Source organism: Podarcis bocagei (assembly GCF_964188305.1).
Source record: "Podarcis bocagei genome assembly, chromosome: 2".
Classification (NCBI taxonomy): domain Eukaryota; kingdom Metazoa; phylum Chordata; class Lepidosauria; order Squamata; family Lacertidae; genus Podarcis; species Podarcis bocagei.
The window spans coordinates 58,997,751-59,025,631 of record NC_138126.1 but is presented as its reverse complement, the minus strand read 5'-3'; the positions used below and the strand labels follow the sequence as shown (position 1 = coordinate 59,025,631).

The following is a 27,881-nucleotide window of genomic DNA, read 5'->3' as shown; positions in this document are numbered from 1 at the left end:
TAAAGGCCAGTCAGCCCGGTCCCAGGTTGCGGGAGCAACGTCATTGTTGAGTACCTGTTCCTGCCCAGACCCAGACCTGACCCTCCAGTGTTCCTGTCCCCACCCGGCTTCCTGCTTCGGACCTCGCCCCGCTCCTTGTGAACTGTTTCCAGGCTAGTGACCCAGGACCGGACTTTGACTACGCCAACGGTAACCTTCCCCCCGGGACCAGCACATAGTCAATAATAATAACAATAATGATAATAATTTATTATTTATACCCCGCCCATCTGGCTGGGCTTCCCCAGCCGCTCTGGGCGGCTTCCAACTGAATATTAAAAACAATACAGCATTAGATATTAAAAACTTCCCTGAAGAGGGCTGCCTTTTATTGCCTTGACATCTGCTGGGAGGGCGTTCCACAGGGCAGGCGCCACTACCGAGAAGGCCCTTCCCTGTAACCTTACTTCTCGCAATGAGGGAACTGCCAGAAGGCCCTCGGCGCTGGATCTCAGTGTCCGGGCTGAACAATGGGGGTGGAGACGCTCCTTCAGGTATACTGGGCCGAGGCCGTTTAGGGCTTTAAAGGTCAGCACCAACACTTTGAATTGTGCTCGGAAACGTACTGGGAGCCAATGCAGATCTCTCAGAACCAGTGTTATGTGGTCCCGGCTGCCGCATTCTGGATTAGTTGTAGTTTCCGGGTCACCTTCAAAGGTAGCCCCACGTAGAGCGCATTGCAGTAGTCCAAGCGGGAGATAACCAGAGCATGCACCACTCTGGTGAGACAGTCCGCGGGCAGGTAGGGTCTTAGCCTGCGTACCAGGTGAAGCTGGTAGACAGCTGCCCTGGACACAGAATTAACCTGTGCCTCCATGGACAACTGTGAGTCCAAAATGACTCCCAGGCTGCGCACCTGGTCCTTCAGGGGCACAGTTACCCCATTCAGGACCAGGGAATCCCCCACACCCGCCCGCCCCCTGTCCCCCCAAAACAGTACTTCTGTCTTGTCAGGATTCAACCTCAATCTGTTAGCCGCCACCCATCCTCCAACTGCCTCCAGGCACTCACACAGGACCTTCACCGCCTTCACTGGTTCTGATTTAAAGGAGAGGTAGAGGTGGATGTCATCTGCATACTGATGAACACCGAGCCCAAACCCCCTGATGATCTCTCCCAGTGGCTTCATATAGATATTAAAAAGCATGGGGGAGAGGACGGAACCCTGAGGCACCCCACAAGTGAGACCCCAGGGGTCTGAACACTCATCCCCACCACCACCACTTTCTGGACACGGCCCAGGAGAAAGGAGCGGAACCACTGTATAACAGTGCCCACAGCTCCCAGCCCCTCAAGACGGTCCAGAAGGATGTTATGGTCGATGGTGTCAAAGGCTGCTGAGAGATCCAGCAGAACTAGGAAACAGCTCTCACCTTTGTCCCTAGCCCGCCGGAGATCATCAACCAGCGCGACCAAGGCAGTTTCAGTCCCATGGTGAGGCCTGAATCCCGATTGGAAGGGATCCAAATGGTCCGCATCCTCCAGGCATGCTTGGAGTTGTTTGGCAACCACCCGCTCAATCACCTTGCCCAAGAATGGTAAATTTGAGACTGGGCGATAGTTAGCCAAATTGGCTGGGTCTAAAGATGTTTTTTTAAGAAGCGGTTTAATGACCGCCTCTTTCAGCGGGTCTGGGAAGGCTCCCTCACAGAGGGAAGCATTCACCACCCCGCAGAGCCCATCGCCCAGCCCTTCCCAGCTCGCTTTTATCAGCCAGGATGGGCAAGGAACAAGGAGACAGGTGGTCGGTTTCACTTGTCCAAGCAGCCTGTCCACATCCTCGGAGGTAACAGATCAGAATTGATCCCATATATATATATATTTTTATAAGATATTTATTAAAAGTTTTTGGGATATAAGAAAAAAATGAAAAATAAACATACAGAATAATAAACAATTAAAAACACACATTAATTTTCAATGACATAACTTCCATACCCTTATTTCCTCCGACCTCCTCATACTTCCCTTCTTTGTATTCCAGTTCAACCTGTTAGTTCAGCAAATCCTTACCATTAAACTTTTACCCATTTATAATCCTTTTTTCATGTCTCCTAAAGCATTACAGCTGGAAACCACTTAATTTCTATCCAACATCTTTCTAACATTCATTCATTTTACAATATTTCTTTAAATAGTCCTTAAATTTCTTCCAGTCTTCTTTCACCGACTCTTCTCCCTGGTCTCGGATTCTGCCAGTCATCTCAGCCAGTTCCATGTAGTCAATCACCTTCATCTGCCATTCTTCCAGAGTGGGTAGATCTTGTGTCTTCCAATACTTAGCGATTAGTACTCTTGCTGCTGTTGTGGCATACATAAAAAAAGTCCTGTCTTTCTTTGGCACCAATTGGCCGACAATGCCCAGGAGAAAGGCCTCTGGTTTCTTCAGGAAGGTATATTTAAATACCTTTTTCAATTCATTATATATCATTTCCCAGAAAGCCTTAATCCTAGGGCACGTCCACCAAAGGTGAAAGAATGTACTTCAGTTTCCTTACATTTCCAACATTTATTATCGGGCAAGTGATAGATTTTTGCTAGCTTAACAGGACTAGACAGAACTCTAGCACTCTCCCGCCCTGGCCCTGCTCCCACGGTGGAGTCTACCTCCTTCTGAATCTGAGCGACTTTATCTGCAAAAAACTTTGCAAAAGCATTACAGGAGATCTTGGGGTCCCTACCAGGCCCAGGTGGTGCAGGTGGTTCCGATAGATTGCGAACCACCTGAAAAAGTCTCCTGCTGCTGTTTTCTGCAGATGCAATGGAGGCGGCGAAGAAGGCCCTCTTCGCTGTCGCCATTGCCACTTGGTAGGCTCGACGTTGAGCTCTAGCCCGTGTTCGGTCTGATTCAGAGTGAGTTTTCCGCCACCGGCGCTCTAGCCGTCTCAACGATTGTTTCATCGCCCTCAGCTCCGGGGAAAACCACGGGGCTGTCCGGGCTCCATGCAATCGGAGAGGGAGCTTTGGAGCCAGACAGTCAATAGCCCTGGTTAACTCCGCATTCCAGCGGGCCACCAGGGAATCAGCTGAGAGGCCATCAACTTGGGATAAAGCATCCCCTACCACTCTCTGGAAACCAGTTGGATCCATTAAGTAGCGGGGGCGGACCATCCGAATTGGTCCCACCTCCCTGCAGAGGGGAAGGGTCGTGGAGAAGTCCAGTTGCACCAGGAGGTGATCTGACCATGGCACTTCTTTTGTTTCGCTTTTAGTTAGTGTCAGATCACCAACATCCGTAGAGGTGAACACCAAGTCTAAGGCATGTCCTCGGCTATGAGTTGGGCCAAACTTATTCAGGGACAGCCCCTTGGAGGCCATGCTTTCCACGAAGTCCCGAGCGGCCCCTTGTAAGGTCGTGTCGGCATGGGTGTTAAAATCCCTCAGGACAACCAAGCTAGGTGTCTCCAGGAGCATATTTGCCACGACCTGAAGCAGCTCGGGCAGGGAATCCTTGGTGCAGCGGGAAGGTCGGTACACCAATAGGAATCCTGTACTGCCCCTATTGCCCAACTTCCAGAACATGCACTCAGAGAATTGGGTCTTCCCAATAGGACGCCTGGTGCAGACTAATGACTTCCTAAAAATCACTGCAACCCCCCTCCCCGCCCACATGACCTGGGTTGCTGTGCGTAAGAGAAACCTGGTGGGCAAGCAGCGGCAAGGACAGGCCCATCTGTTTCATCTAACCAGGTCTCTGTCACACATGCCTGGTCAAATCCTCCATCCACAATCAGGTCATGGATGGCAGTGGTTTTATTCATCATTGACCTGGCATTGCACAGCAACACTTTCAGGTCATGTGGGTTTCCCTTGCTGATTCCTGTATCCTTCCGGTCAGGACCAGACCTGGAGGCAGGGATAGTCCTCAAACAACGACTAACCCTGCCTCCTCGGTAATGACATGGTCTGGTCTTAGCGTAACTCCTCCTCCAGCCCCTGATCAGGTCATGTGGCCAGCATGAGTAAGCCGCTTCTGGTGAACCAGAGCAGCGCACAGAAACACCGTTTACTTTCCCGCCCAGGTGGTATCTATTTATCTACGTGCACTTTGACATGCTTTCAAACTGCTAGGTTGGCAGGAGCAAGGAATGAGCAACGGGAGCTCACCCATCGCGGGAATTCAAACCATCCACCTTCTGATCAGCAAGCCCTAGGCTCTGTGGTTTAGACCACAGTGCCACCTGCGTCCCAGTCATCAGTCCCAACCAATAAGCTTTGAGGACTAGCTCCCTGCCCCCAAATCCCCCCAAACCAGTAAGCAGTGTGTAAATATCCTTCCACCATTCTGATGCTTCTGTATTTTCCCCCTACCTGCACTGAACCTGCCACTTGTAATTTATTTAATGGCAAGGCCAAGTAGAACCCATTAGCGAACTCATGCTACGTGACAGAACAGAGGACATGAAAGAGGTCAGGTGGGCAGGTGGGCTGTCACTGCACTGAGAGCTGAGCAGTGCTGGATTTACATATAAGCTAAACAAGCTATAGCTTAGGGCGCCACTCTCTTGGAGGCCCCCCAAAAATATACTTCTTCTTAATTGTATTTCAGTTCAACAATTACTTTGATAAAATACATATTTTGATATGTGCAAATGGCTTTAGATACCTATTAGGTCCATAAACTACCATGCAGCATATATTCAACACAAAAAACAGAGACAAATTGTTGTTGACAAAGGACAGCTGGACATAGAAAGGGCCCCATTACCTTCAGTAGCTTAGGGCCTCATCAAACCTAAATCCGGCCCTGTAGCTGAGTCTTAGAAGAGGGATTATCTACCTTCAATAAGCACTGCTGTCCCTGATTGGCTGGTATGCACAAACATCTCCTCCTGTCTCATCCCTCAAACGGGTCCATGTGAAATTGGCCCACACATGGCCATCAAGGTAGTCCTGGGAGGTAGACCAACAGGGAAGGTGGTGTCAGACTGCGTCGTCAGGCCAAAGCTTTACTGTGTAAACAATTTGCCCAGGAGGATGAAGAGCCAGGGAAGATGCTGGAAATGAAATCCCCATGGCTATTGGTATCAAAAGGCTGAGGAACATGCTGCATGTGCCAGGGAGCATGCAGCCATGCTTCCTTCTAACCATTGGCAGTGCCCAAGCATGATGGGTAACAGTCTGAAGGTACAGTTTCTGAAGGCTAGGGACTAGATCTGACAGTAGTCATAGGAGTTACCATAGGAGGTGTTTGGCTCTGCATCATACATTGCATTCCCTTACAAAAAGGCATGTACCCTTCCTTTGAATTGCAGTGTGATTCCGCACCGCCGCCCCTGCACTTCACACATAGTCAGGTGAACACAGGTGTGGGAGCGGTTTTGTGAATCAACTGTCTTCTGCTCCTGCTGCCTTCCCCCCTCCTGGGGCAGGGGGAACATTCAGGGTGCACGTCCAATATTATAGAGAGCACATGTTCTATGTATCTTGTCAATGGACCATGCTAGGTACCCCTTGATGCTGTGGTCAAGATATGAGAAATCCCTGTGAATACTAACCATCCCCCAGCAGCCCAGTTATCTGTGCTCAGGATATTCTGTGAATATTTCAACTAGGGTCGTCATAGAAAAAAGAAGACTATTGCCCATTTGTATGTGCTCGTTCACTAAATATATACCAAATCACCACCATCTCCCAGATGTGGATTGTACATAATTAGAATAATAATAAAAACTATGCCGTTTTAAACTCAACCAGACAGGAACCCTAGGAATAAATTAACCCCATTGCAAAATGCAGCCGCTTTCACCAGGGGAATGTAAAGATGACGTGGTTGTGTTTATATTTGTCACTATTGAGTGGAAAGTGCAGACAGAAAGCCCCTCTAATATATGTGATGGAAGGGCACCACCCCATGGACAATTGGAGTATTTCATCCACTGCTATAATGTTTGTTGGCTATTACATTCACCCCCTCACCCTGAATTTTAAAAAATTCAGAAATCAGTATTTTGACTGCCTTTTACTTTTGTTTTCTTCTTCCATGAGTCACTCTTGCATTTAAGATTTTTGTAAGCCAATTTTACACTACGTTTCATTATAAAAATCTACCAGGCTTGTGTGTTGAGCACACTGCTTTGTGGAAGTGAGTTGTGGGCAACTTAACAACCATCAGGAGTGACGCCTCAATGTGCTGCATGGAGAAGAATTTGGGTATTAAACAGCAGGATAAAGTCTCACTCAAGGATGTGTTCTTCCACACAAGATGTGGCACACACACACCATTTGAACGGCAATGCCTATTAACTGGGGGGGGGCACCCTTTCAAATATTTTATTGCGAGAGCCGAAGGGGCCTTCGTCCCTAGGAGTTGGCTCCTATGTGTGTCAGCGACATCTGTGCTGACTTAGTCATGTCCACAGAATCCAGCATCATGTTATTTTAGTTCCTTGGAATTTCATTATTTATTCTAATTTAGTGGATTTCATCTGTAAAGTTGGTTGACTGAAAATGAGGGTTGAAAAATGCTTAAAATAAACAACAATACCCCAATTTTCCCTTTCTTCATACCTCAACAGAACAAATTCCCATTTGAAAATCACATCATTTGGAGGTGAACTATTCCATCTTACCCTAAAGATAGGGATCAGATCTTCCATTCCCAAACCTTCATTTTTCTTTAATAAATGTACTGGGGAAAATGGTATATTGCATGCAAAATAATGAATATACAGTGTCAGTAATAAATATATCAGTTTGGCAAATATTCAACTCTTATTTCCTCAATATAATTCAATTCAGTACATTTAGTTCATCTTCATTATCCACATTACCACTATTTTTACTCCAATACGGAAAAAACTTGTTAAGCAAATGCCAATTTCTAATCTTCTTTATTTTTCTCTATACCAAACATAATGAGTTAACTTGAAACAACTAATCATGCGCCACCACTTATTTCCACACACATGAATAGATGGCACCTCTTTCTTCCCCAGTAATGAGCAATTAAACATACTGCTGCTGTTACTAAGTGAAACTGTTTCCTGTTTCATACCTAACTCATTAAAACATCCAAAAATTATATTTTGAGGTGTAATGGAGCAAAGATCCTTGCTGTCTTAGAATGTTTTGCAATGATTCTCATCTAGAAAACCTGATTCCCACTTTCTTGGTTACTTCACCCACAAGAAGAGCCAGCACCAAGACAGCTCTACTTTCATCTCCTTCGTCTTACAAACCAGCATGTTAACAATGTATAGTAATTCCCCAACAAATTGATACACAAGGATGATTTCATATATGCCTACCATAATTGCTGCCAGAAGCTATCTGGAATCTCTTCAGCTATCAGGAATTTATTCCTTATTTCCATTTTCTACAATAGAATTAACTTTTCCTGCAAACCTCATTCAATAATTAATTGGAAAATTCACCTTCGTCTGGGCACTCAGTCAGATGCCACAAAACAGTTTAAACCCACAGAGGAAGGATGGGAGACCTTTAACCCTCCTCCTGTTGCTGGACTCTGGCTCCCATCATACTTTATCATTGGCAGTGCTGGCTAGGGCTGATGGGAATTGGAGTCCCAACACCAGAGTTGCCCCACTCCTGCACCTTAGAATGTAATCATTTAATTTTTGATGTGCCCATTCTCATAGCTGCAAATGCAAATAGCAAAGAAATCTTTTGTCAACCTTTTGCTCTGATCAGTTTGTCCCAAAACATTCTGAACAGATAAGCAAAAACATTAACATTACAGAGGTACCTTGGGTTACATACGCTTCAGGTTACATACGCTTCAGGTTACAGACTCCGCTAACCCAGAAATAGTACCTCAAGTTAAAAACTTTGCTTCAGGATGAGAACAGAAATCGTGCTCCAGCAGCACGGCAGCAGCAGGAGGCCCCTTTAGCTAAAGTGGTGCTTCAGGTTAAGAATGAACCTCCAGAACGAATTAAGTACTTAACCTGAGGTACCACTGTATAGCATATGAAAGGCAGGGATTTGGGGGGACGTAAAGGGCAGCATGCCCAACCAGGTGCTTCCCAAGAGGGAAATGGTGCCTTTGCCAGCTCATTTAAGACAAGGGAGTTGTGGGGTATGTCCCATCACATCCCAGAAGAAGAAAGAATAGGATGCAAAGGAAGTCAGGATTGCTGCCCCTTTAAAAGTTATGTAGAAAGGGGAAATTCAGCACTCATGACATATCTAACCTTCTTCTATCTACACAGCTGTCAACAGAGACAGGAACCCTATCCTGTATTATACCTATTCAGCCATTTGAGAACAGCCCGATGAAACAATCTCCCTTCTCCTCTCTTTGCATACTGCTCTGGGGATTCTCCTGACCCCCCTGAGCCAATTGGCAAGGGAGCAATTAGGGAAGAGGGGCAGAATTCCCATTGTGCCAGTTGGCTTCCACCAGCAGGACTGGTTAGTTGAATCTGGCAAACGTGCAATCTAGAAAATGTCTAAAGCTCAAAAGAAATCTGTGTGCCATGAAACAGAGCAGTTGCAAGTCATAATCAGTCCCCAGAAACTGCCTGCAGAAAGTGATTCAAATGATTTCTTCTAATTTAGATTTCTTACTTGGTTTGTTAATGTTGAGGGAGAGGGTGTTTAATTTGGCCATGTGGATGTAACAGAAGGTCCCTTTAATAAAGAAGGGGGCTCCCATACCCTTAGAGCCCCTCAATGATACATCCTTTGCAAAGAGCTTTGTGAGCTTTGCCATGGGACCTCAGCAAGGCAAGGATTCATATTATAGTGTGTGTGTGTTCCCCGTTCTTGATCTGGGATCTCCCAGAATAATATTAATATAATATTTTGAAAAGATGTTTGTGATATAATGGGTGCTGATACAGGGATTCTGATTCACATCACAAGATTAATTTCATCTGAGTGACCAAATAAGTCTCGATATGAGAGGAGTGCGTGAGTAGCACTGCCTCTGGCTCCATGTTCACCCTGTCTACCAACATCTCCAGATACATATATTCATCTAGCCTAGCTAATCTAGCCTCTGCACCTGGCTTTCTGTGTTCTGGAGAGGTCCTCTTTGCATTCCTTATCTGCACAGGTTCAGAGAGTAATAACTTGAAAACATTCTCTTCTGCAAAATGTGGTATGCAGCCATAAATCACTTGGTGTGAGTGAAATCAGGAAGCCGTCATTGTTTCCAGTACAGTCTGCAAAGAGTGGAAATCCTACTACCACAGGCCACAGGGTTGTTGGTTTTTGCTGAGGATGTGGAATGAAATAAAGACCACACTGAGTTTGGAAGGACCCATCTAAGTGTCTTAACTGTTGTATTTCACAAAGATAGATGACTTCCCGCCTGTGTGACTTTGAGTGGCTTTCCCACCCTCCTCAGCTCCTGCTGGGTGAGACTATTTTTTCAACACTGTAGGTTTTTATATGCTGTTAATGCTTAAACCAGACTCACTCCCCAGCTGTTGCCTAGGACCCCAGATCTATAAGGCAGATCATTCTGCTTTGGGGTGAAGAATTCATATGTTTCACACGCACTTACTGACTCTTTCTTTTTGTCTGCATTTGGATCCAGCGGATCCTAAGCAGGGCATCTATTTCCTCTCTTAGGGGGAAGCAAGTCTACTTAGGGCCTCACTCTTTAACAGAGTAAAACAGCATCAATAGACTTAGGGGTGAAATATTAGCAGTGATGTGTACCTATTTGGTACATGCTAGGATAACATGGGTGGTGCTGTGGGTTAAACCACAGAGCCTAGGACTTGCTGATCAGAAGGTCAGCGGCTTGAATCCCCACAACGGGGTGAGCTCCCGTTGCTCAGTCCCTGCTCCTGCCAACCTATCAGTTCGAAAGCATGTCAAAGTACAAGTAGATAAATAGGTACCACTCCGGCAGGAAGGTAAACGGCATTTCCGTGCGCTGTTCTGGTTCGCCAGAAGTGGCTTAGTCATGCTGGCCACATGACCCGGAAACTGTACGCCGGCTCTCTCGGCCAATAAAGCGAGATGAGCGCCGCAACCCCAGAGTCGGTCACAACTGGACCTAATGGTCAGGAATCCCTTTACAAGAAAGAGAGCACGCGCTTCTCCCCAAAGAGCATGTGAAGCTGTCTTATACTGAGTAAGACTACCTTTACCTAGGATAACAGATGTTGTCCTTGCACTTTGTAAGCAGGTCCATCCAAAAAACTAAAAGGCAGGACTTTTCTGTTAGGGAATGAGCTTCCATTGCTCAGTGGAAGAGCACAAACTTTGCATTAGAAGTTCCCAGGTTCAATTCCTGGCTTCTACAGTGGAAAGCCTCCAGTAGCAAATGACCTCCAGTTGAGTCCCTAGACAGATAGGAAAACAGGACTGCAGTTTTAACCAGTCTTACTCAGTATAAGACAGCTTCACATGCTCTTTGGGGAGAGGCGAGTGCTCTCTTGTGCTTCCACTTGCTCACATCAGTGGCCGATTAGAAACTCAGGCATCTGTGTTGCAGGCCTGACCTTAGTTTAAATCCCTAGCTGTGCCTGCTGAATTCTAATCTGGGTAAGTTTCCAGTCCTGTGTGTCACTGTGAAGGCTGACGTATGACAAAAGCCCCAAAGAGTTTTGCATGCAGACCTAGAACCACTCTGCCTCATCTCAAACCCAGTGTACGTTTCATTTCTTCATATGAGAAAGCAGTTTTAGAGAAACAAGGTCGCGATGCATGGAATCACCCTCCTTTCGCTGCTGGTGCGTAAAAACGTTATGTCCTCTCTGTTCAGATCCCTCTTGCTCGCTCTTTAGGAAATTGGTTTTATTTGTAGTAAATGGGGAAGCTGAGAGAACCAGCGCTTTCTGGTTGGGTTGGTGGGGTTTCCCTCCCTGTCTGAGTCTAGCTGAGTTAAAAAGTGAACGTTTCCAAGTTTCACTTGCTGCCACAGCTCAAGACTGCCATCACTAGAACATAGGCAGCAGCAGCATTCAACCTGCTTTCCATATCACTAACCAGGAGTGAATTGCAGACAGGCATTGTAAAGAGTGAGGCTCCTAAAATGAACAGACATAGCTTTCAAAACTAGCGATCCACCTCCCCACCCCTCCCCACCCCGCGCAGGAAAAGGGTGACTCACTGAGCCACTCTTTCTCTACTCCCCGCTCCCTTCCTTGGGTGCCTGAGTGTGCTGGGGCCAGAGCAAGTTGTGCTATCTAAGTTCTTGACAGGTAAGCTTCCTCTTTCTTCATCACCTTTCTGGGTCTGGATCTAAAATGAACATGTGGATTGCCTGTTAAAAGAAACTGGGAAATCACCTTTGCCCTGATGCTGCTCAGACGATTCTCTTAATGAATCTTCGGTACAGAGGGAGGGACAAGAAATAGTGTTAAAATGCTGCAGGTGATCCTGCCTAGTATACCCTCCTCTTTCAGATGCTTTTCTCTGTCCTTCTTGGGGAGGAAGCTTATTTTTGTTGAATATTTGGCCACTAGCCTGAGTTGCACAGAGCTGAAAAGTTCTTCTGCATAAGCTCCACTAAACTGGCTACCTCCAGCTGGTTCCTCCATCATTTATGGTAAGTTGCTGTGTGGAGCCTTCTGTGGGAGCCGTGCAGGAGAACATCCCTGAGCCCTTTGGAGCTAACACAACCCACAGATAGGTACTGTTGAGGGCCTCCATAAAGACTTTGGGACTCGCTGAGGATGGAAGGAAAAGGTGGGAGAACATGATGATACCTTGTCCTAAGATTCATCCGGTGGGGTATTAAAAGCCTCGAGGGGAGTGCTCCGTCAGATGTGCCTGCATTCCTCCTTCTGCAGTGTACAGCTGAGAGCAAGCAGGGTAGAAGTGGGATTGTTCACTCCTGTTCCTTTAAAAGGCTGCAGCGTGGGGAAAACCATTGGCTGATCATCTCCAGAGACTGGTGAAGTGTGCTATGAGCAACATTGGGAAGCAGGCGGGACCAGGGTCCACTGTTCTGACCGAGCTGCCCAAACGAAAGAGGGGACGGCCGAGGAAGCAGCCGCAGGTAAGTGTTCAGCCTCGGCGCTTTGCCTTCTCACCATGTTAAGATTTATAAGAAGGAAGCTGATGACAGTTTTTTAGACATAAAGAAAGTGGTATTATTAGAATGACTAAACTTAGTTGTGACCCACCTCAGAACAGTTCGGCATGTCCAGAAAGCTCTAATGTTTGGGTTCAAGGGCTCTTTTTTTCTACTAGGCAAGACATTCTACTAGGCAAGAAATTAACCTGTCTGCTGTTAAGTGAGTGACTGGTTGATTGTTCAACCTTAACTAAACTGGGAAAGGCATATCTAGCAGCATATCTTACAGCTTCAAAGAGGAGCGTGATTCATTTCTTCAGTATCAGCTGCTAATACAGAATATGGTTGAGACAGCTGGGGCCACCTTCACAGGCATGTGAAGGGGCACATCTTATGTAGCCAGGGAGGTCTCCTTACCTTGAGAGATTGGCTGAAGATTAGAAAGGGAAGGGCAAAAGGTCTGGAGATGTCTCCAACCCCCATTCCTTCTTGAAACCAGGAACTGGGCTCTGTGCTGACTGGGGTTGGTGCAAGTTGTAGTTGAAAGCATCTAGAGGGCACCTGGTTGGGGAAGTCTGGGTGGCATCTTAACCTGGCTTGCAGTCAGATTGAAATGCACTTAAATGCCTCTCCGTTGGCAGGGCAATTGCTTTGTGAGCAAACTTGTACAGTTTAACATATGAATGGCAGCTGTAGTGCCACCAACTTTTGGTGCTGTTTGTCGCTGGCCTGAGCAGTCAGAGCAACTCCCAGTCAGGAACTCCAGGTCTGCAAGACCCTGCCAGTACCACCAGCAAGAGTGGGACTATATCCCAGCTCCCTGGTATCCCTGAGTTTCTTCAGGCTTGCCAGTGCTGGTGCACTTTGAGGCAGAAGGAGACTGTGAGGGTTAACACTGTGAGACAAAATTAGGGATTGACTTCTGAATAATACTGGACTGCCAAAATGACTCTAAACATTTTGATGTGCAACATGGAATGACTCAGTTCTAAGTGGAGGGTGACATATGTTTGTTTATCTGCTGACCTGTACGCCCTAGGAAATCTCTTTTCTCACCATACACCTGTTTTTAAAAGGAACTGAAATTTACCAGTGATGCTCAATAACATTTGCACTGCTCTTGCCCCATCTTGGAAAGAAAATGAAGTTGTTCTCACAACATTCTCCTCAGAATTCTCAAATATGCAAATATCGATGTCAAATACTCTCTTGAAGTTTCCTGGTCACTCAAATGTTCTCTCGATATTTGTGAGTTGATACACTGCAGCATTTGGATAGTAGTCTTTAAATATCTGACAGCGTTGCTGCAATGCTACATTTAGTATATAGTAGTGGTTTTCATATTTTATTTTTTTCAGGGAACACTTTCTATACCTGCCAAGGAACTGCTCCATGTTGCAAAGGATTCTGGGGCATGCTCTAGAGTTCATACTCCAAATGGAGCAGAATTCACCTAACTCTCATGCACTGTTAGAACATCCTAGAATATACACCAGGTGTCAGCAACCTAAGGCCCATGGGCCGGAAGCAGCCTACAGAGGTCGTTTGATCAGCCCACGAGCCACCCCTGAACTGAACCACCTGCTCATGCGCTGCACTAAGTTGCCACAGCGTGGTGCAGGGACTTGCTTCTGGGGCGTCAAAAAATGCATACATTGATGCCAAAAATCGCAGGCGTGCGTGTGATCCAGCCCATGGAGGGATCTCCGGAGGACCAATCCGGCCCAGGCAAGATAAACCTTGCTGACCTCGATATACACAGTGCCCCCCTATTGCTGTAACAGCACAGTAGAATATCAATACAGGGCCAGATTTAGGTTTGATGAGGCCCTAAGCTACTGAAGGTAATGGGACCCTTTATATGTCCAGCTGTCCTTTGTCAACAACAAATTGTCACTGTTTTTTGGATTGAATATATGCTATATGGCAATTTATGGACCTAACAGGTATCTAAAGCCATTTGCTGTATGTAGGTTTTATTTTATTTGTTTTTTATCTTATATTTTGGAATTGTACATCCAGGTGTTTGTTTTTTTACTTTAATTTTTTAGGGGGGGGCCCAAGAGAGTGGGGCCCTAAGCTATAGCTTGCTTAGCTTATATGTAAATCCAGCACTGGTGATGGACGAGGTGTTGTTTTTCTCATTGGGAAATCTTTATCTAGAACATTTATACCATGCTTTATATCCATGAAATTTAAGGCAGTATACAGGAGTTTCCCTTGAAATCTCCCATCCAGGCACTAACCAGATCCAAAGATGCTTAGCATCAGTATCATGGCTACATCATTTGCCCTCAGTCCACACCGGCAAATTCTTAATAGGCTTTCAAAGCACCTCACCACTGCAAGAACCTGGCTTGCAATTCACTGCTTTGGTTGACAGTATTTGATGGTTGGCAAAGAATGAGCAGCGTTTTATAGTCGCTGTGCATGTCACTTTTTATCTCATAGAATTGTATGGATAACATGAAATGGTAATGAATAGCTGACAGTTGGTTGCTTATGGGATTTTGGATTGCCAAAACTGAAACACTCCAGAGTTCTTAATCATTTGGGTTTTGCATGATGAGTTACAAATGTCACACATTCAAAGGCATACGCAAAATATTTTACTTTGAAATATCTTTATTCAAAATTACACATGATTTAAGTGGAACAATTGCCAAATTTCTAATCTTTGTAAATATTCGTTTCACCTTTACTCCATGTTCATTTACAGCTATTCTTTCTCCCTCTCCTTTAATGATGTTTGTACTGGCTTTATTTATCCACTACTTCCTTTTTTTAAAAAAATAAATAAATGTTAAGATCTCTCTTCTCATTGGAGGGCGTTCATCATTCTCCCACAGAATGAAAACACTTGCATAATCGCATACCTATTTTATTTTATTTAAGCTTATATGATAAAAACTCTTAACATTTTGTCTTGGATTAAGGCATGGCCCGAATTGAATTTTGACAAATGCAATGCAAGGGCTGCATGCAAGTCATACTTGGGCATAGAAACCAACTCCTAGGGGCCAATGTCCCTTCAGGGGGCCCAATAAAATATTTGATCAATTGTGTGGGACAGGGCTTACCTACCCACCCCCCAATATTTTACTCAAGTTGGCACCCTTGTACTCAGTGTAGGCCTATTGCAATCAATTAACTCAGCAAACTTAAATGATTTCTACTCTGAGTGTGACTTAGGCTGCAACCATAACCCCACTTAACTGGGGAATAAGCCCTACTGAAGTCAGTGAGACTTACTGTAGGTTAGGACTGTCCCTACTTTTGCAGCTATCCATCTAAGAAATTGCAGTGGATATGAGCTGCTCCTTACTGTTTGTCCTGATAAAGAGCTTGTTGCACAAAAGCACTTGGGTTAATAAAACTCCTGTTTGATTTCTGGTTGCTTTTGTTTTGTGCTGGTGCTGCTGCCCTTTTAACGTGTGTGAAACACACGATCTTTGCTCTGTACTGTACAAGTAAATGCCCCTTCCCTATCCGAACAGGAGCCTGTTGGGCCATTGCCACCAAAGAAACCTCGTGGAAGGCCAAAAGGAAGCAAAAAGCTGAGTGCTGGGAGTGGACAGATGGTAAGAACCAGTGACAGAAAGAGCTTTCATGCTGATTGGCACTCGGCCCATATCCCCCGAGAAGGGAGAGAAGGAAGGTGTCCATCTTTATTATTATTATTTTCAAAATTTTATTGACATTACTAGCACCTCATTATTAGCTGGGCATTGCATCAAACCATATAAAAAGCTGATAAGCAATAAATTGTAAGAAAAGGAAATGGTAACACACCAATATAAATCAAGAAATCGATACTTCCTGAGCGGACGTGGATGGCGAATATCGAGCAAAAGAAATAAAATCCCACCAGATGGCATAGAAATGTTCTGGATCCTCCAACCTCCTGGAAACTCACAATTTGTGTGTGATTCCCCCCCCCCCAATAGCCAAATTCTATAGGTTCTTATATCACACAGCCAAATGCTGATTTTTCAAGGTTTTCCGTTGCTAAGCTATTGAAATCCCAGCTGCAGATAACACCCAAGTCAGAAGCTCTTTAGAGTAACAAGCTCTCATGTTGTCCATCTACATATTCAATAATAACAGTTACTAGGAAGCCTGAACAGGTGATTTAATTATTTTAGTTATTTCTTGGTATGCTTGGGACCAGAATAATGAAACCCAAGGGCATTCCTGCCAAAGATTGAAGAATAACCTCACCAGCAATGCTGCATTAATTGTGATGCAATATGCGCCCATCTTTAAGCATTTGGCATCCTCTCATTCCTATAGCTTTAGAAATGATTAAATTCACATGTAAATTCCATGCAGCCTAGAAGCCTCCTTTCATTATCTACCACCTCTACATAAATATGTTTCACCAGCTGCAAACTCACCATCGTCTCCCTTGGGCAGCTGCTGTTGTCCATTTGTTTTTCATAATTCTCCACTACTGTAATATAAATCACTGTCAGGTTCTTATGAGCTGCCCCCTAGTGGATTAAATTGCATTAAAGAGCTCAGTTGCCATTATGTAACGAATCCACTTTTTAAATAGGTGGTGGGTTTGCAGTTAGGAAAGTGACAGGGAAATACACAGAATAGATGAATGATGAAGAGGAAGCCACATAATCACTGTGCAAGCAAACCAAGATGAATTCAGAATGAATGCTCAGGAAAGACCCGACATAGGCTAGCCTCTGCTAGGGACGACATGTCTCGTTTTGGTGCTTGAGGCAAAATGCACTGCACCACCTGCATCGACCTAAGCATCTTCAGCACCTTCCTCTCTGTTGGCAATAGCTTACTTAGAGAAGGACCCATAGCTCATGGGTAGAGCATCTGCTTAGAGGGTTATAGATTCAATTTCCAGGGAAGGCTGGCAAAGACCCTGAAACAGGTGTGTACCTAGGAGCTAGCCAGGCTGGCCCCACCAAGGGCGCAAGCACAGAGGGACACAAAAACCATACCTCTCCACTCTGGCTTGGAATGACTAGGAGCTGGAATGGCTGCCTGTGCACTCCCTGAGCTGCTCCTCTGCTGCTCAGGGCAGCCAACATTGCTTGCCAAGGCCACAAAGGGCAGGGGGCAGTGGTACAGTTCCTTGCCAAGGATGTAAGGGAGCCTAGGGAGCTTCTGATTGGAAAATCTTGAGAGCTGCTGCCAGTCAGCATAGGCAATAATACTGAACTAGATAGACCAATGGCAGGCCTCTATATATGGCAGCTTCCTCAATTTCTTTGTTCTGTCAGTGGTTTCCCAGTCATCTTCTTAATGCTAATGCTATCATGTATCACTGTTTATCTTTCACTGTAGCCCCTTTCCAAAGAAATCTCTCTCTCTCTCTCACACACACACACAGAGAGAGAGAGAGAGAGAGAGAGAGTGTGTGTCGTTTAGGCACTGCACTTTGAGGGAAAAATATAGAGTTTCTCGTTCCTTTGCTTCTGTGACCACCTGTTGACTAAACAGAAGGTTCTTATTGTTTCTCCATTATTGCAGGTACACACCTCGGTTGAAAAAAGGCCCAGGGGTCGACCACGGAAATGGGTAAGTTAAATGGAATCAAAAATGCCTTTTTTAAAAAAAAAGTGGCATCTGATGTTCCTAAAGACTGATCACATAAGCCTGGGATCAAGTTACATCTGAGGAGTGACCAAGTTACATCTGGAGAGTGACGAGCTAGCACATCCATTCACATGGCATATTTGGGACATTTGAAATTGCTCCTCATCAATAATGTCATGAAATGTGCAAGATCAACTTGCATGCAAGAGATTGAGAACAAACTTTAGTACTGTATCAACCAGCAAAAAGAATGAGCCTGAAATCTTGAGGCAAGCCACTGTGCTACTGATGGATGGACCAGCAGCCAGTCTATTCCAATAGCCTGATGGAAAATGTTGCCCTCCAGCTGTTCATAGAGTTGTAGAGTTGGAAGGGACCCCTAGGGAATTGTAGAGTTGGAAGGGACCCCTAGGGTCATCTAGTCCAACCCCGCAAGGCAAGAATCTCAACTAAAGCATCCCTGACAGATGGCCATCCAACCTCTGCTTAAAAACCTCCAAGGAAGGAGAGTCCAGTACATCTGGAAGGCCACAGGTTCCCCAGTGTTGATCTACATGCGGTTTAAATTCCATTTTTTACCATCACTCCTTAGCAACCAAGAGGACAGCTGCAGTTATAAACATTATTTGGGAATAGGCTCCACTGAACATAATAGGACTTGCTTCCAAGTAAATATGAACAGGCTTGCCCTAAGATTATTCATCAGTTAGTGCCCTAATTGCTTTGGTCCTTTTACTTTGGGCTCTGTGACAATTGATCTCTCTCCTATATGGAGATAGAAGATGTTTCTCAACAACAGAACCTAATAATCTGTTATAAATTGTATCACCTCCCCCCCCCTGCATTTCTAGTATTTCAGTAAATTAGTTACCTCCTATCATCTGTGCATAGAGATCTCTTATTACCCATGCTCCGGAATGGTCAAGGCAACTTGCAGTTTTAAAAATCATAAACAATACCCCATACTAAAAATACAAGCAGGAGGAGGCTGTTCGCTAAGTATTCAGAACCGTCACAGTGACTAGCAGTAAGACACCTGCTGACATAGGCTGGCCTGTGGTTAAACTGCCAGCAACACAGAGAGGGGAAAAGGCTCCGTCATGACTCACACAACATAGCTTTGCAACTGTATATCTGATACACTGCTGGAGACAATGTGGAATCTGAAGCAGAAGGAGAGGTTTGTTACCGTAATACCTAAGCCTAGGTCATGTCCACACCATGCATTTAAAGCACAGCATAGGAGGGGTTGGCAGGACAGGTAAGCAAAGGGGTGCAGAACAGGAGTGCCAACCTGGCCCCGTAACCGTGGGTGCCTGTGGCCATGGGTGCCATACAGCATGCATGGCCCTGGCACCAAAATTTGTGGGTGCCCAGCCCATTCATGGGGGATTTTGTGGGTGCTTGGGCACCCAGGGCCTCAGGGAGTTGGCACCTATGGTGCGGAAAGTGGTGTTTTGGCGAGGGGGGTAGGTGGGTTTGGTGAGCAAAGAGCTTAGTGGGGAGGAATGAGGGTTTGGCAATGTGTAGAGATGGTTGGCAAGCAAAGCAAGCAGGGTCACAGCCCCTATCAGTGTCACAGGGCCATCAGAGAGCCCCTAGTGGATCAGACCAAAGGCCCACCTCGCCCAGCCTCTTGGGGCTGCTATGGGAAGCCAGAAGCAGAACCTGGGTGCAACAGCCCTCTCTCCATGTGACATTCTCAGCAACTGTTACTGAGCGGCATAATGGGGGCAGAAAGAGCCATCATGGCTAGTAACTGTCAATAGCCTTATCATTCATGTCAGATGCTTACATTTCTCTTGCAGCTTGTTGTCCAGGAGGAAGAATTTCAGAAAGCTACCATTCACGGGAGGAGCAACCCAAGTTCTAATACATCGTGCCCTGCCACAGAAGGTTTGTGGCATTCAAGTGGGGCTTCCGCAGATAACATGAGAATCAGCCCTCGCATAAACGGGGGTGGAGGCACTATAATGCATTGAAGGAAGCCACTCATCAATTTTTGTTGTTGTTGTTAAGGCTTGAGGTTAAAAGGGAGAGATAGAAGAGGTCTCACCCTGCTGCCTGTTAGGTTTGTTTAATCATGTGACGTATGAAGTAAGCTGGTGACTGACAAGCACTGCCTTGATTTCTAAGAAAGTTGATGTAGATGCCACCTGATAAATGCCAGGGTGTTTAACCTCACTTGTTTGAGTCCATTTCCTCTCCGACTTCTGCTGTCGTATCATTTCCCGCCTCTAAGGCGCACGGTGATGTCAGCTACAGCCACAGACTCCTTTGTGATGGCCTCACTTCCTGCCCAGTTCTGTGTCAGGTTTGCACGGTAGGCAGCTCCTTCGTGCCACTTCAAACCACGGCTGCAGCGGGTTGTGCTTTCCTCTTCTGCTTAGGATAGCTGCATTCATGCGGCACCTCCTGTCCTGTGCCATTTGATAAAACATAGATGCAAAAGGGTGAAGCAACAGAGTGAGTATTGGGAAAAGATGACCCGTGCCAGACGGGCCCATTTATTGAGCATTTGCCCTAATTGTTTTGCACAGGGTTTATACAATGACACCATCAAGTGGCAGCTGCCAGTGCTTTTCCTATTAGTACTTTTCTTACCACAGACAAATCCTGTTGGGGGTAGAGGGATGAAAACAGGTTTGTTGTGCAAGAGCACCTCAGTGCTGTTGCTCGCTCGCAATGCACCTGCTTTCTTGGGGGGGTTAGGAAGGTGCACTTTATAATGGACATATCCCCAGCATCTACCCAGATGGGTGAGAGATGTATGCCAAAAGGCTGATAGTCTGCAAGTGAGATATATAACCCAACTGATCCAGCACAGATCTGTTTTTAACGAGGTGGCCAAGGCCAACTCGAGGGGTACCACCCAATGAGGCCCTTCCAACACTCACACCCCCCCCCCCCATTGCAGGCACTGCAGCTTCCTGGCTGGCAACCAACACCTTCCTGTCATTGAACATGGATGGGTCAGAGGGCCAAGTACCAGCCAAGTAGCTTCAGGGCATTTGGACCAAAGCAGTTGCCTGACAATGCTGAGTGTTGCCTTGGGCTATAGCTGTAATCCCGTGCTCACTTCCCCACTGAAATAAATGGAGCTTAGCCAGCCAAACTGTGCAGGTGCTACAGCCTATGCAGTGAGGTCAGAAAGAGTGGAAAAGTTTTCCTGGAAGGTGACCTTTAGTCCATTTGCCGATTTCTCCCTACTACATTGTGCTGGGATACACATTTGGTTCAAGTGTGGCAATGCCCCACAGCCCTATTGGCAATATTCCCTCAGAACTGGCTGTGCTCCCAATAACAGGCGCCGCTGCTCCAGAATCTTCTGTCATTCACAGGAGTTCCTCCTTCGCAGACATTTCAATGTTGAAAGGGTTGCCTGAAGGAGGAAAGTTTTATGGGGAAAGCTATTGTTTTAATGTACTCTTTGTCTCATGCTTTCTTTAGGCACATCTGGAAAAGGATGTCACAGGATCAACAGAAGTACAGAACCCAGTAGATCGTTGGACACCTCTCCAGCTGTGGTTCAGCAGCAGACGGCTTGTTGATGTGTCTCTAAAGTAAAATATATTACCATCATAGAGTTGGAAGGGGACTCATTGTTTGAGTCCAGAGCTAGACCATCCCCAACAGATGGCCTCTGTTAGACCTCCAGTGATGGAGAGCCCATCACCCCTCCAGGGGATTGGTTATATTGTCAAACTGCTCTTGCCATCAAGAAGTGTCCCCGGTTGGCCACCGTGGGACCTCCCAATTCTTTGTTCTAATATATTAAATTCCTTCCCTGGGCCAACTGTGTCAAGCGAATCCCAATGCTTGTTCTTCCCCCATGCTGTTGATATCAATTTTTGCCAATCTCACAAGATTCAGACATTCACTTTTAAAATGGTACATTTGGGCTGAAGGAGGTTGATTAGAGCTCATCAGGGTTTGCCTGGAATGAAAGTAACAGTGTGCTCTTTAAAAACCTTTTTGTGCTGTGTCAGGATGAATGTTCACACTCCCAAAGTGTTTAATAAATTTAATAAATGAGAAAAAATTGAATGGCAAATAGCAGCGGGTTCCTATGTACAATCACTCAAAAGTCCATTGGGGTTTGTGTCCTAGGAACCGAAACTTAAATCTGTAGGCCTGAGTTGAGTAGAGAATCACTTCTTAGAGGCTTGATGCTTTATTATAGAATTTTGGGTTTTGCCCATGGGAAATGCTGCCTCGCCACCTTTCCCCATCTACTAAACACCTGCTCCATCAGCCTCAGCTTTCCTCTTCTTGCCTAGCTAATAGAGATGTTCAGAGAAAGAAGAAGAGGGAGGCCACCCGCCGCCACCTGGAAGTAGCCTTGGGAAAACTACAAATCCCAAGGACCACCACAGCTTTCCTACTGGTACTCAACATAGTAATACAGCAAGGGGCAGTGGGGACAGGCCTCTGTCCTTCTTAGATACCACCACTTGCACTGGCCAGCTACCGTAAATAAAGGAGGAGGTAAGTGTTATGGAGAACTGGTGGGAAGTGATGGGAAGGATGATTTGGAGGCTGGGATGATTGGCAGGGGAGTGGGAGGGAAGCCAGGATTTTAATCCAATCTTCTCTGAGTCTAGTTCAGACAGATTTCACCCATCTCCATTTACTTCCAAGCTACCGGTGTTGGAGCAAGGTTAATATCACAGTAGCCACAAGGAAAAAGTTGTTTCTGTTATTCCAGAGAAATGATTGTCAATGCACAGCCTTACATAGTTTATGGCTGCATGTGGAGGGAAGCAAGAGGTAAACATGCCCTTTTCCAAAGAAGATCTGGAAAAAAAGGAACCCAGAAGTTGCCCTTGGGTTTGGGTTCTTCTCATCTCTTTGGTCCAATAAAGGGCTGTTGTTCACCTTTTCAGCATAAATGGCTTGGACTGCAAAGATTGCCATGCAAGTCTAGTGTACCTGCTGCTTCTCAAGGAAATCTTTGTTTACTGGAAACAGTTGCAACCTTTCTGTGAGCAAATGTAGCTTTGGGATAGTGCATCATGCCGTAAGAAGACTCTTCCTCAAGAAATGGATTAGTCCTTGATCTGTAAGAACAGGTCCTTTTTACATATTTATCACACTGCAAGGGGTTTCGAAATAGTGACTTGGGTTGCCTAGGTCCTACAGCACCAGCGCAGCTCTCAGGAGAGAGCTAATGTGTTGTTTTCTGTGCTGCAGCGCCATCTAGAGAGGGGCACTGCAAATCTTCAGCCCAACTGAACCAGCTAGGTGATCTGGGTCACTAACTTATAGCCCTCCAGATGTTGGACTCCAACTCCCATCAGCCCCAGTCAGCAAGGGCAATTATCAGGGATGGTGGAAATGTAGTCCAGCAATATGCAGAGGGCAACAGATTTCCCCACCCTTTGCTTAAAGAAACAGAAATCCAAATACATAGGTTTTTGTTTATTGTACAGTTTTATAGCAGGGTTGGGGAAGCTGTTGCTCTTCAGATGTTGTGGACTCACATCATCCCCAGCCAGCATGGCCCTAACACACTGCTGTTTGTAAAATCCTGAATGCCTTATCCTCATTTATGTGCCGCATTTTCAGATGGGCATAGACCTCAAAGATTCCTGGACTTTCTTATGAAGATAAGGTCTTTGAAATGCAGCAGGCCAGAAACAGCTGAGAAAATTGGGTTTATGTTTATTCAGAAGATCACGGCTTGAGATGATGCAGAAGAAAAGCTAGGATCTGTTTCATCTGAGGTCTAAAAATTTTGGGGGAGCTTTTGACAGCTGATACTGATCTACTGATAGAGCAAAAAAGAGGGGGAAGATTATGCCTTTAGAGGTGGGAAGTGGGGCAGGGGTCTTTGATTTCTCGTTAATAAGCCTGTATCTCCAACACCACCTTTTGGTTCCTAATTCTCTTGGACTTTGTGCTTTCGTACAAGATGCGATAAGCACAGTGGGAGTGTGGGACATTTGCACATCATAAAGTAGCTCAGCTTTGACTATTTGAATTGACAACGTATGATGAAGATGGGATGCAAAAGACAGGAATGACTATGGCAGCACAGAGTCAATGGTTCCTGTGAAATATGTAGAGGTGACTTGCAGCCTTACAATTTTAGATGTACACCTTAAAATGTAAAAACATGACTGTAGCAAACAGTATCAAAGAGGGACACATGGCAGGGATCTGAGATTGGCTGAGGCTTCCCGTTGAGTGTTATTTGTTTGTTTTAAATTATGTATATAGACTGCCTTCTTCAAGCTTGCATTCTTAAGAACTCAGAATAAACATTTCTACAGACTCTCTCCCAAAGCAATAAAAGAACACTCAGGCCAAAATACAAAACGTATTTTCTGTAAGTCTGGGAGTTCAAAGAAAAAATACCAGCCCCCAAAATGCATTGATTATGAATAGGCCATATAAAACAGGCAGGACTCCAAGGCCTTCCAAATGTCTGAAGTAAGGTAGCCTTCTAGAGAGCAGCTGGTCAGGCGTTCCAGAGCCATGGAGCCACCACAGAAAAGACTCTCTTTCTTGTGTTTCCCCAAACCTTGCTGATCTAAGTAGTGGGGCAGGTTAGGAGATCTGCTGGTGTAGACCTTATAGCCAGCACTTTGAATTTGACTAAAAACATGCTTGCAACTAGTGCACCTCAAAATTTCCTCCAGATGGTTGGGGGGCCACCTTCCACCCCATCCTAGTGGGTCCCAAATAGAGCAAGAATTATCTCCCCTCCTATTAGCATACATCTCTGCTGAATCAAAAGTCCTCCCATAAGCGCAAGGACACCAACTGTTTTTCACCCTATGAGTTTACTACCGAAAGCTGTCACATAACAGACAAAACATTGACAGCCATTTACCAAGTAATACTCTTCAGGATCAGCAATCAGAGCAAGTAAAACACACGCTTGGTTTCACATAAATATTTTAATAACGTCTCAAATACAGGAACATATTGCAATGGTTATCCTACATTACGCAGAGACTTCCAAGTACCATGTAAGAAAGGGCTATTGCATTCCAAGAATACGATGGTACACAAGCCTAACAAATACCTGCGCTGCCCTTTCAGTGAAGCCATCAGCACTACATTACTGAAAGCCTTCCAGATGCAGGGCAGAAAGGAACTGGTAATAATATCCCATTTCCTTTCCAGAACCATTCATACTATATATAGCATGCCCTTCAGAAACAGCCTATGATCAAAGTGCACGCTTGTACCAAATATGCAGTAAGTTAATCACTCAGCCTCTATGTTTTCAAGTGCCTGAGAATTGCAAGGATTTCAGTTAATGGCACTTCATGGAGCATATTGTTGCCTTTGGAAACAAATTTCATTTTCCAGTCATTTTTTATTTTATTTTTTTGCTTCAGTGATGAGAATGCTAAAGAGCCAATGCTGTCAGTGAGAAAAAGAAACCCAGCACTGCAAAGAATAGAGCAGCCTTTGCCAACCAGGTGCCCTCCAAATGTTTTGGGGATATACTGTCCTGGGTAGGTGAGCATTGTAGTCCAAAACTTATGGTTGGCAAAGGGTGGTGCACAACTTCTGAGTAGCAGCTGCTGCCTGCTAACGAACCACCTGATAATTCAGTGTTGGAGGCCTTACTGCCAACCTCCAATGCCTCAATATACTTCACTTTATAAGCTACAGCCTTATTGAATGCCATCAATGCCAGCCAGGGTTGCTGTCTTATAGATCTGGGTTGCAACGGAAATTGAAGTCACAGTGAAAGATATCTGTGAACTGTAGATTCAGCTGAGCCCTTGGAATCTTTTGAGAGTCTTTCTTTCTTTCTTTCTTTCTTTCTTTCTTTCTTTCTTTCTTTCTTTCTGTCTTTCAAAAGGAGTGTCAAGTAGGACTGGCAGAGGGAATTGTGTTACTGGTGTTTGTGTGAATGCCCTCGGGAAATGATCATTGAATGAGAAAGTTTTCATGATCCGATGCGATTATACACCCCAAAAGTGAAGAAGATACATAGGGAGTAGGGAGACTTAACACTGATTGCAAAGTTCTAATTCATGGAGTTTGACACTATATACTCACGTCGCCAGTCATATGCATTATACACCTCTACACACACGTTTTACAGGTCTAGAAAAGACCTGAGTGGCAAACTTGCATGCACAGGCCGGGGGGGGGGGGGCACATTCAGTGACAACACATCAACAGTACCGCTCTGCATATATCAGACCAGTTACTCGTCTGCATGACAGCAGAGCATCTCAAATCTATCATATGGATCCAGCTTTACATGATCACAACCTGCCTCTTGCATGAAACAAGTGTGCCAAGCAAAAAAATTCTATCAAGGGAGGAAAGAGAAACTGGGTTTAGAAGGTTAAAGGATTGGAATGAGGTTTCTCTGACGTTTTCCCCCCAGCTTCCCATTTTGTTCCCAATGGAAACCGAAGTGCGTTTCGGATGCTGTAGCTCTCATGCGAGCACAGAGAACAGCCAGGATACTCTCATCCCCCACAAACACTTCAATATGAAATCCTACTTATACTGCGCCACACTTTCCTTTGCCCTGATAAGCAGCACACACATAAATAAGTAGTTTGTGGTTAGCTTCAGAACCTGCACTAAAGTGCATAGCTGCCCACAAATGTCAATACTTGCACAGTGGCCCTTCTATGCTTCACTCCATCTCCCATCCTCCCTGACCATTAGTCATCCTGGTTGGGGCTGATGGAGTTGTGGTCAAAAACATCTGGAGGAGTACAAGGAGCTATGATGCTGAACTGCACAGTGATCGTGGATAGGAGAAGGGCTTTTTACCTGCCCACGCTTTGGCTTTTCTCTTTGTGCACTAATGACATCGTAGGGCACAACCAACCACCAACAGCAGGAGGGTCCAAACCAGGCTCTCCCATTTTCCATCAAGAAACACTGTCCCTTTGATTGTACTTTACTTCGATGCTTCTTGACTGATTTGTTACAGCAGTTTCGTGTAATGGCTATTTGGTTTGTCTCCTCGAACGTGGAGGTGGAAAGACAGGATAGGAATCTAATAAATACGTAAATATCAAGAGGGTTTCAGAAATAGGCATAGACATAATCAGACCACAAAGATTGACCTAACGCAGCTCCTGGCTGCTACTGCAAATTCCTGAGTATGTAAGCCACCACTGGGGAGGAGAACAAAACTATCATATTCACAATTCTAAAAGAAAATTTCAGTGTTCCAAAATATCCCTGTTCAACCATAAGGAACCTGAGCTCCCAGCAAAGACAGTGTGGGGCTTTACATCAGCATCACAATTGTTCCCTTGTGTTCTACATCAGCATTTGCCAGCCTGGTGCTTTGCAGATGTTTCACACTACAACTCCCATCAGCCCTCAGGCTGGCTGGGGCTGATGGGAGATGTAGTCCAAGACATTTGGAGGGCATCTGATTGGAAAAGGCTGTTCCAGAGGAAGGGTAATCCCCTCTCTTCCTTGTCCCTATGCTGAAAATAAGGGGGGCAAAACAAAATCTGCATTCTACACCCCGAGCCCTTCGAGCATTCTATTTTTAGTCGAAAGCTGGGATATAAATTATCTTAATATATGTATAAATAAATAACAACATTCTCCTTCCCACCCTACCAGGGGTGTAAAATAAAACTGTGTTAACTTACATGTACTGAGGTTTGCCTGCATTGTAGGATTTATTCGATTTAGTAACTATCACAAAATTTGGAATATCTTCAGCATGGAACACAGAGCCAGGTCAGAAAAAGAACCTAATATACAAAACTGCCCTGCGCTTTTTGCTTTTCTTGTAATGTTCTTGAATATTTTCGAAAGAATGCAAAAAGAACCTTGAATGCAGATCCTGTGGCAGACACAGGTCAGGCTTTTAACAGTTCTGTATGGACATAAACCCATATCTGATTAAGTATATGCAAGAATATGCATGTGCACACAATACTCTTCCAAAAGCAACTGGTCTTGGCTGAAGAAGGATGGGATAAATCATCTCAAAATCCATGAGTTACATATTGCTGCTCCTACTTTTAAGACTCTCCCTTTAGTTAAGTGCTCAGGAGAGGTAGCCCTTCTGATATGGGAGAGTCCCCAGCTTCTAGAAGCCACACTCTACAGCATCATCTTGCAAATGGTCCTCAAGGTGAGCTAGCTAGAGTACCTGCGCTGGAGAAATATAATAGAAGGTCGCAAGGAAAATTCTGGACCTTGTGCTCATGCTTAAGGTCAGCCTCTTATGCGCATGAAACATGAGATGGGACAACCAAGTGCACATCATAATATAGGCTTGTGTTCAGATGACAGAGACAACTGCCCAGGCTTCCAGTGCCAGAAAGATGCACCCACATATCTGAGAATGGGAGTCTATTGCATGGAGTGG

The 27,881-nt window shown here is 45.3% G+C and overlaps 1 protein-coding gene across 3 annotated transcripts; it reads left to right on the top strand.

Annotated features, from left to right (window-relative positions):
• The first annotated feature begins 11,094 nt into the window (after window positions 1–11,094).
• On the top strand, window positions 11,095–21,576 carry LOC308577803 (uncharacterized protein). 3 transcript variants are annotated; one of them, XM_081178197.1, is made up of 6 exons: window positions 11,095–11,165; window positions 11,816–11,965; window positions 15,481–15,564; window positions 17,486–17,533; window positions 19,360–19,447; window positions 21,002–21,576. In XM_081178197.1, exons 2-6 carry the CDS (start codon window positions 11,873–11,875, stop codon window positions 21,100–21,102), a joined length of 414 nt encoding a protein of 137 aa, XP_081034323.1. In that variant the 5' UTR covers window positions 11,095–11,165; window positions 11,816–11,872; the 3' UTR covers window positions 21,103–21,576. The 3 variants fall into 3 exon arrangements, with proteins under 3 accessions (XP_081034323.1, XP_081034324.1, XP_081034322.1); XM_081178198.1 differs by having other exon boundaries at window positions 11,117–11,165; window positions 11,757–11,965; XM_081178196.1 differs by lacking the exon at window positions 11,095–11,165 and adding an exon at window positions 11,288–11,512.
• The last annotated feature ends 6,305 nt before the right edge of the window (window positions 21,577–27,881 follow it).

Bases quoted from the DNA above. Each gene is read 5' to 3' on its own strand.
- LOC308577803 (XM_081178196.1), top strand. The intron at 15,565-17,485 runs GTAAGAACCAGT...CCATTATTGCAG, and splicing joins GTGCTGGGAGTGGACAGATG to GTACACACCTCGGTTGAAAA. The intron at 17,534-19,359 runs GTAAGTTAAATG...TTTCTCTTGCAG, and splicing joins GGGGTCGACCACGGAAATGG to CTTGTTGTCCAGGAGGAAGA.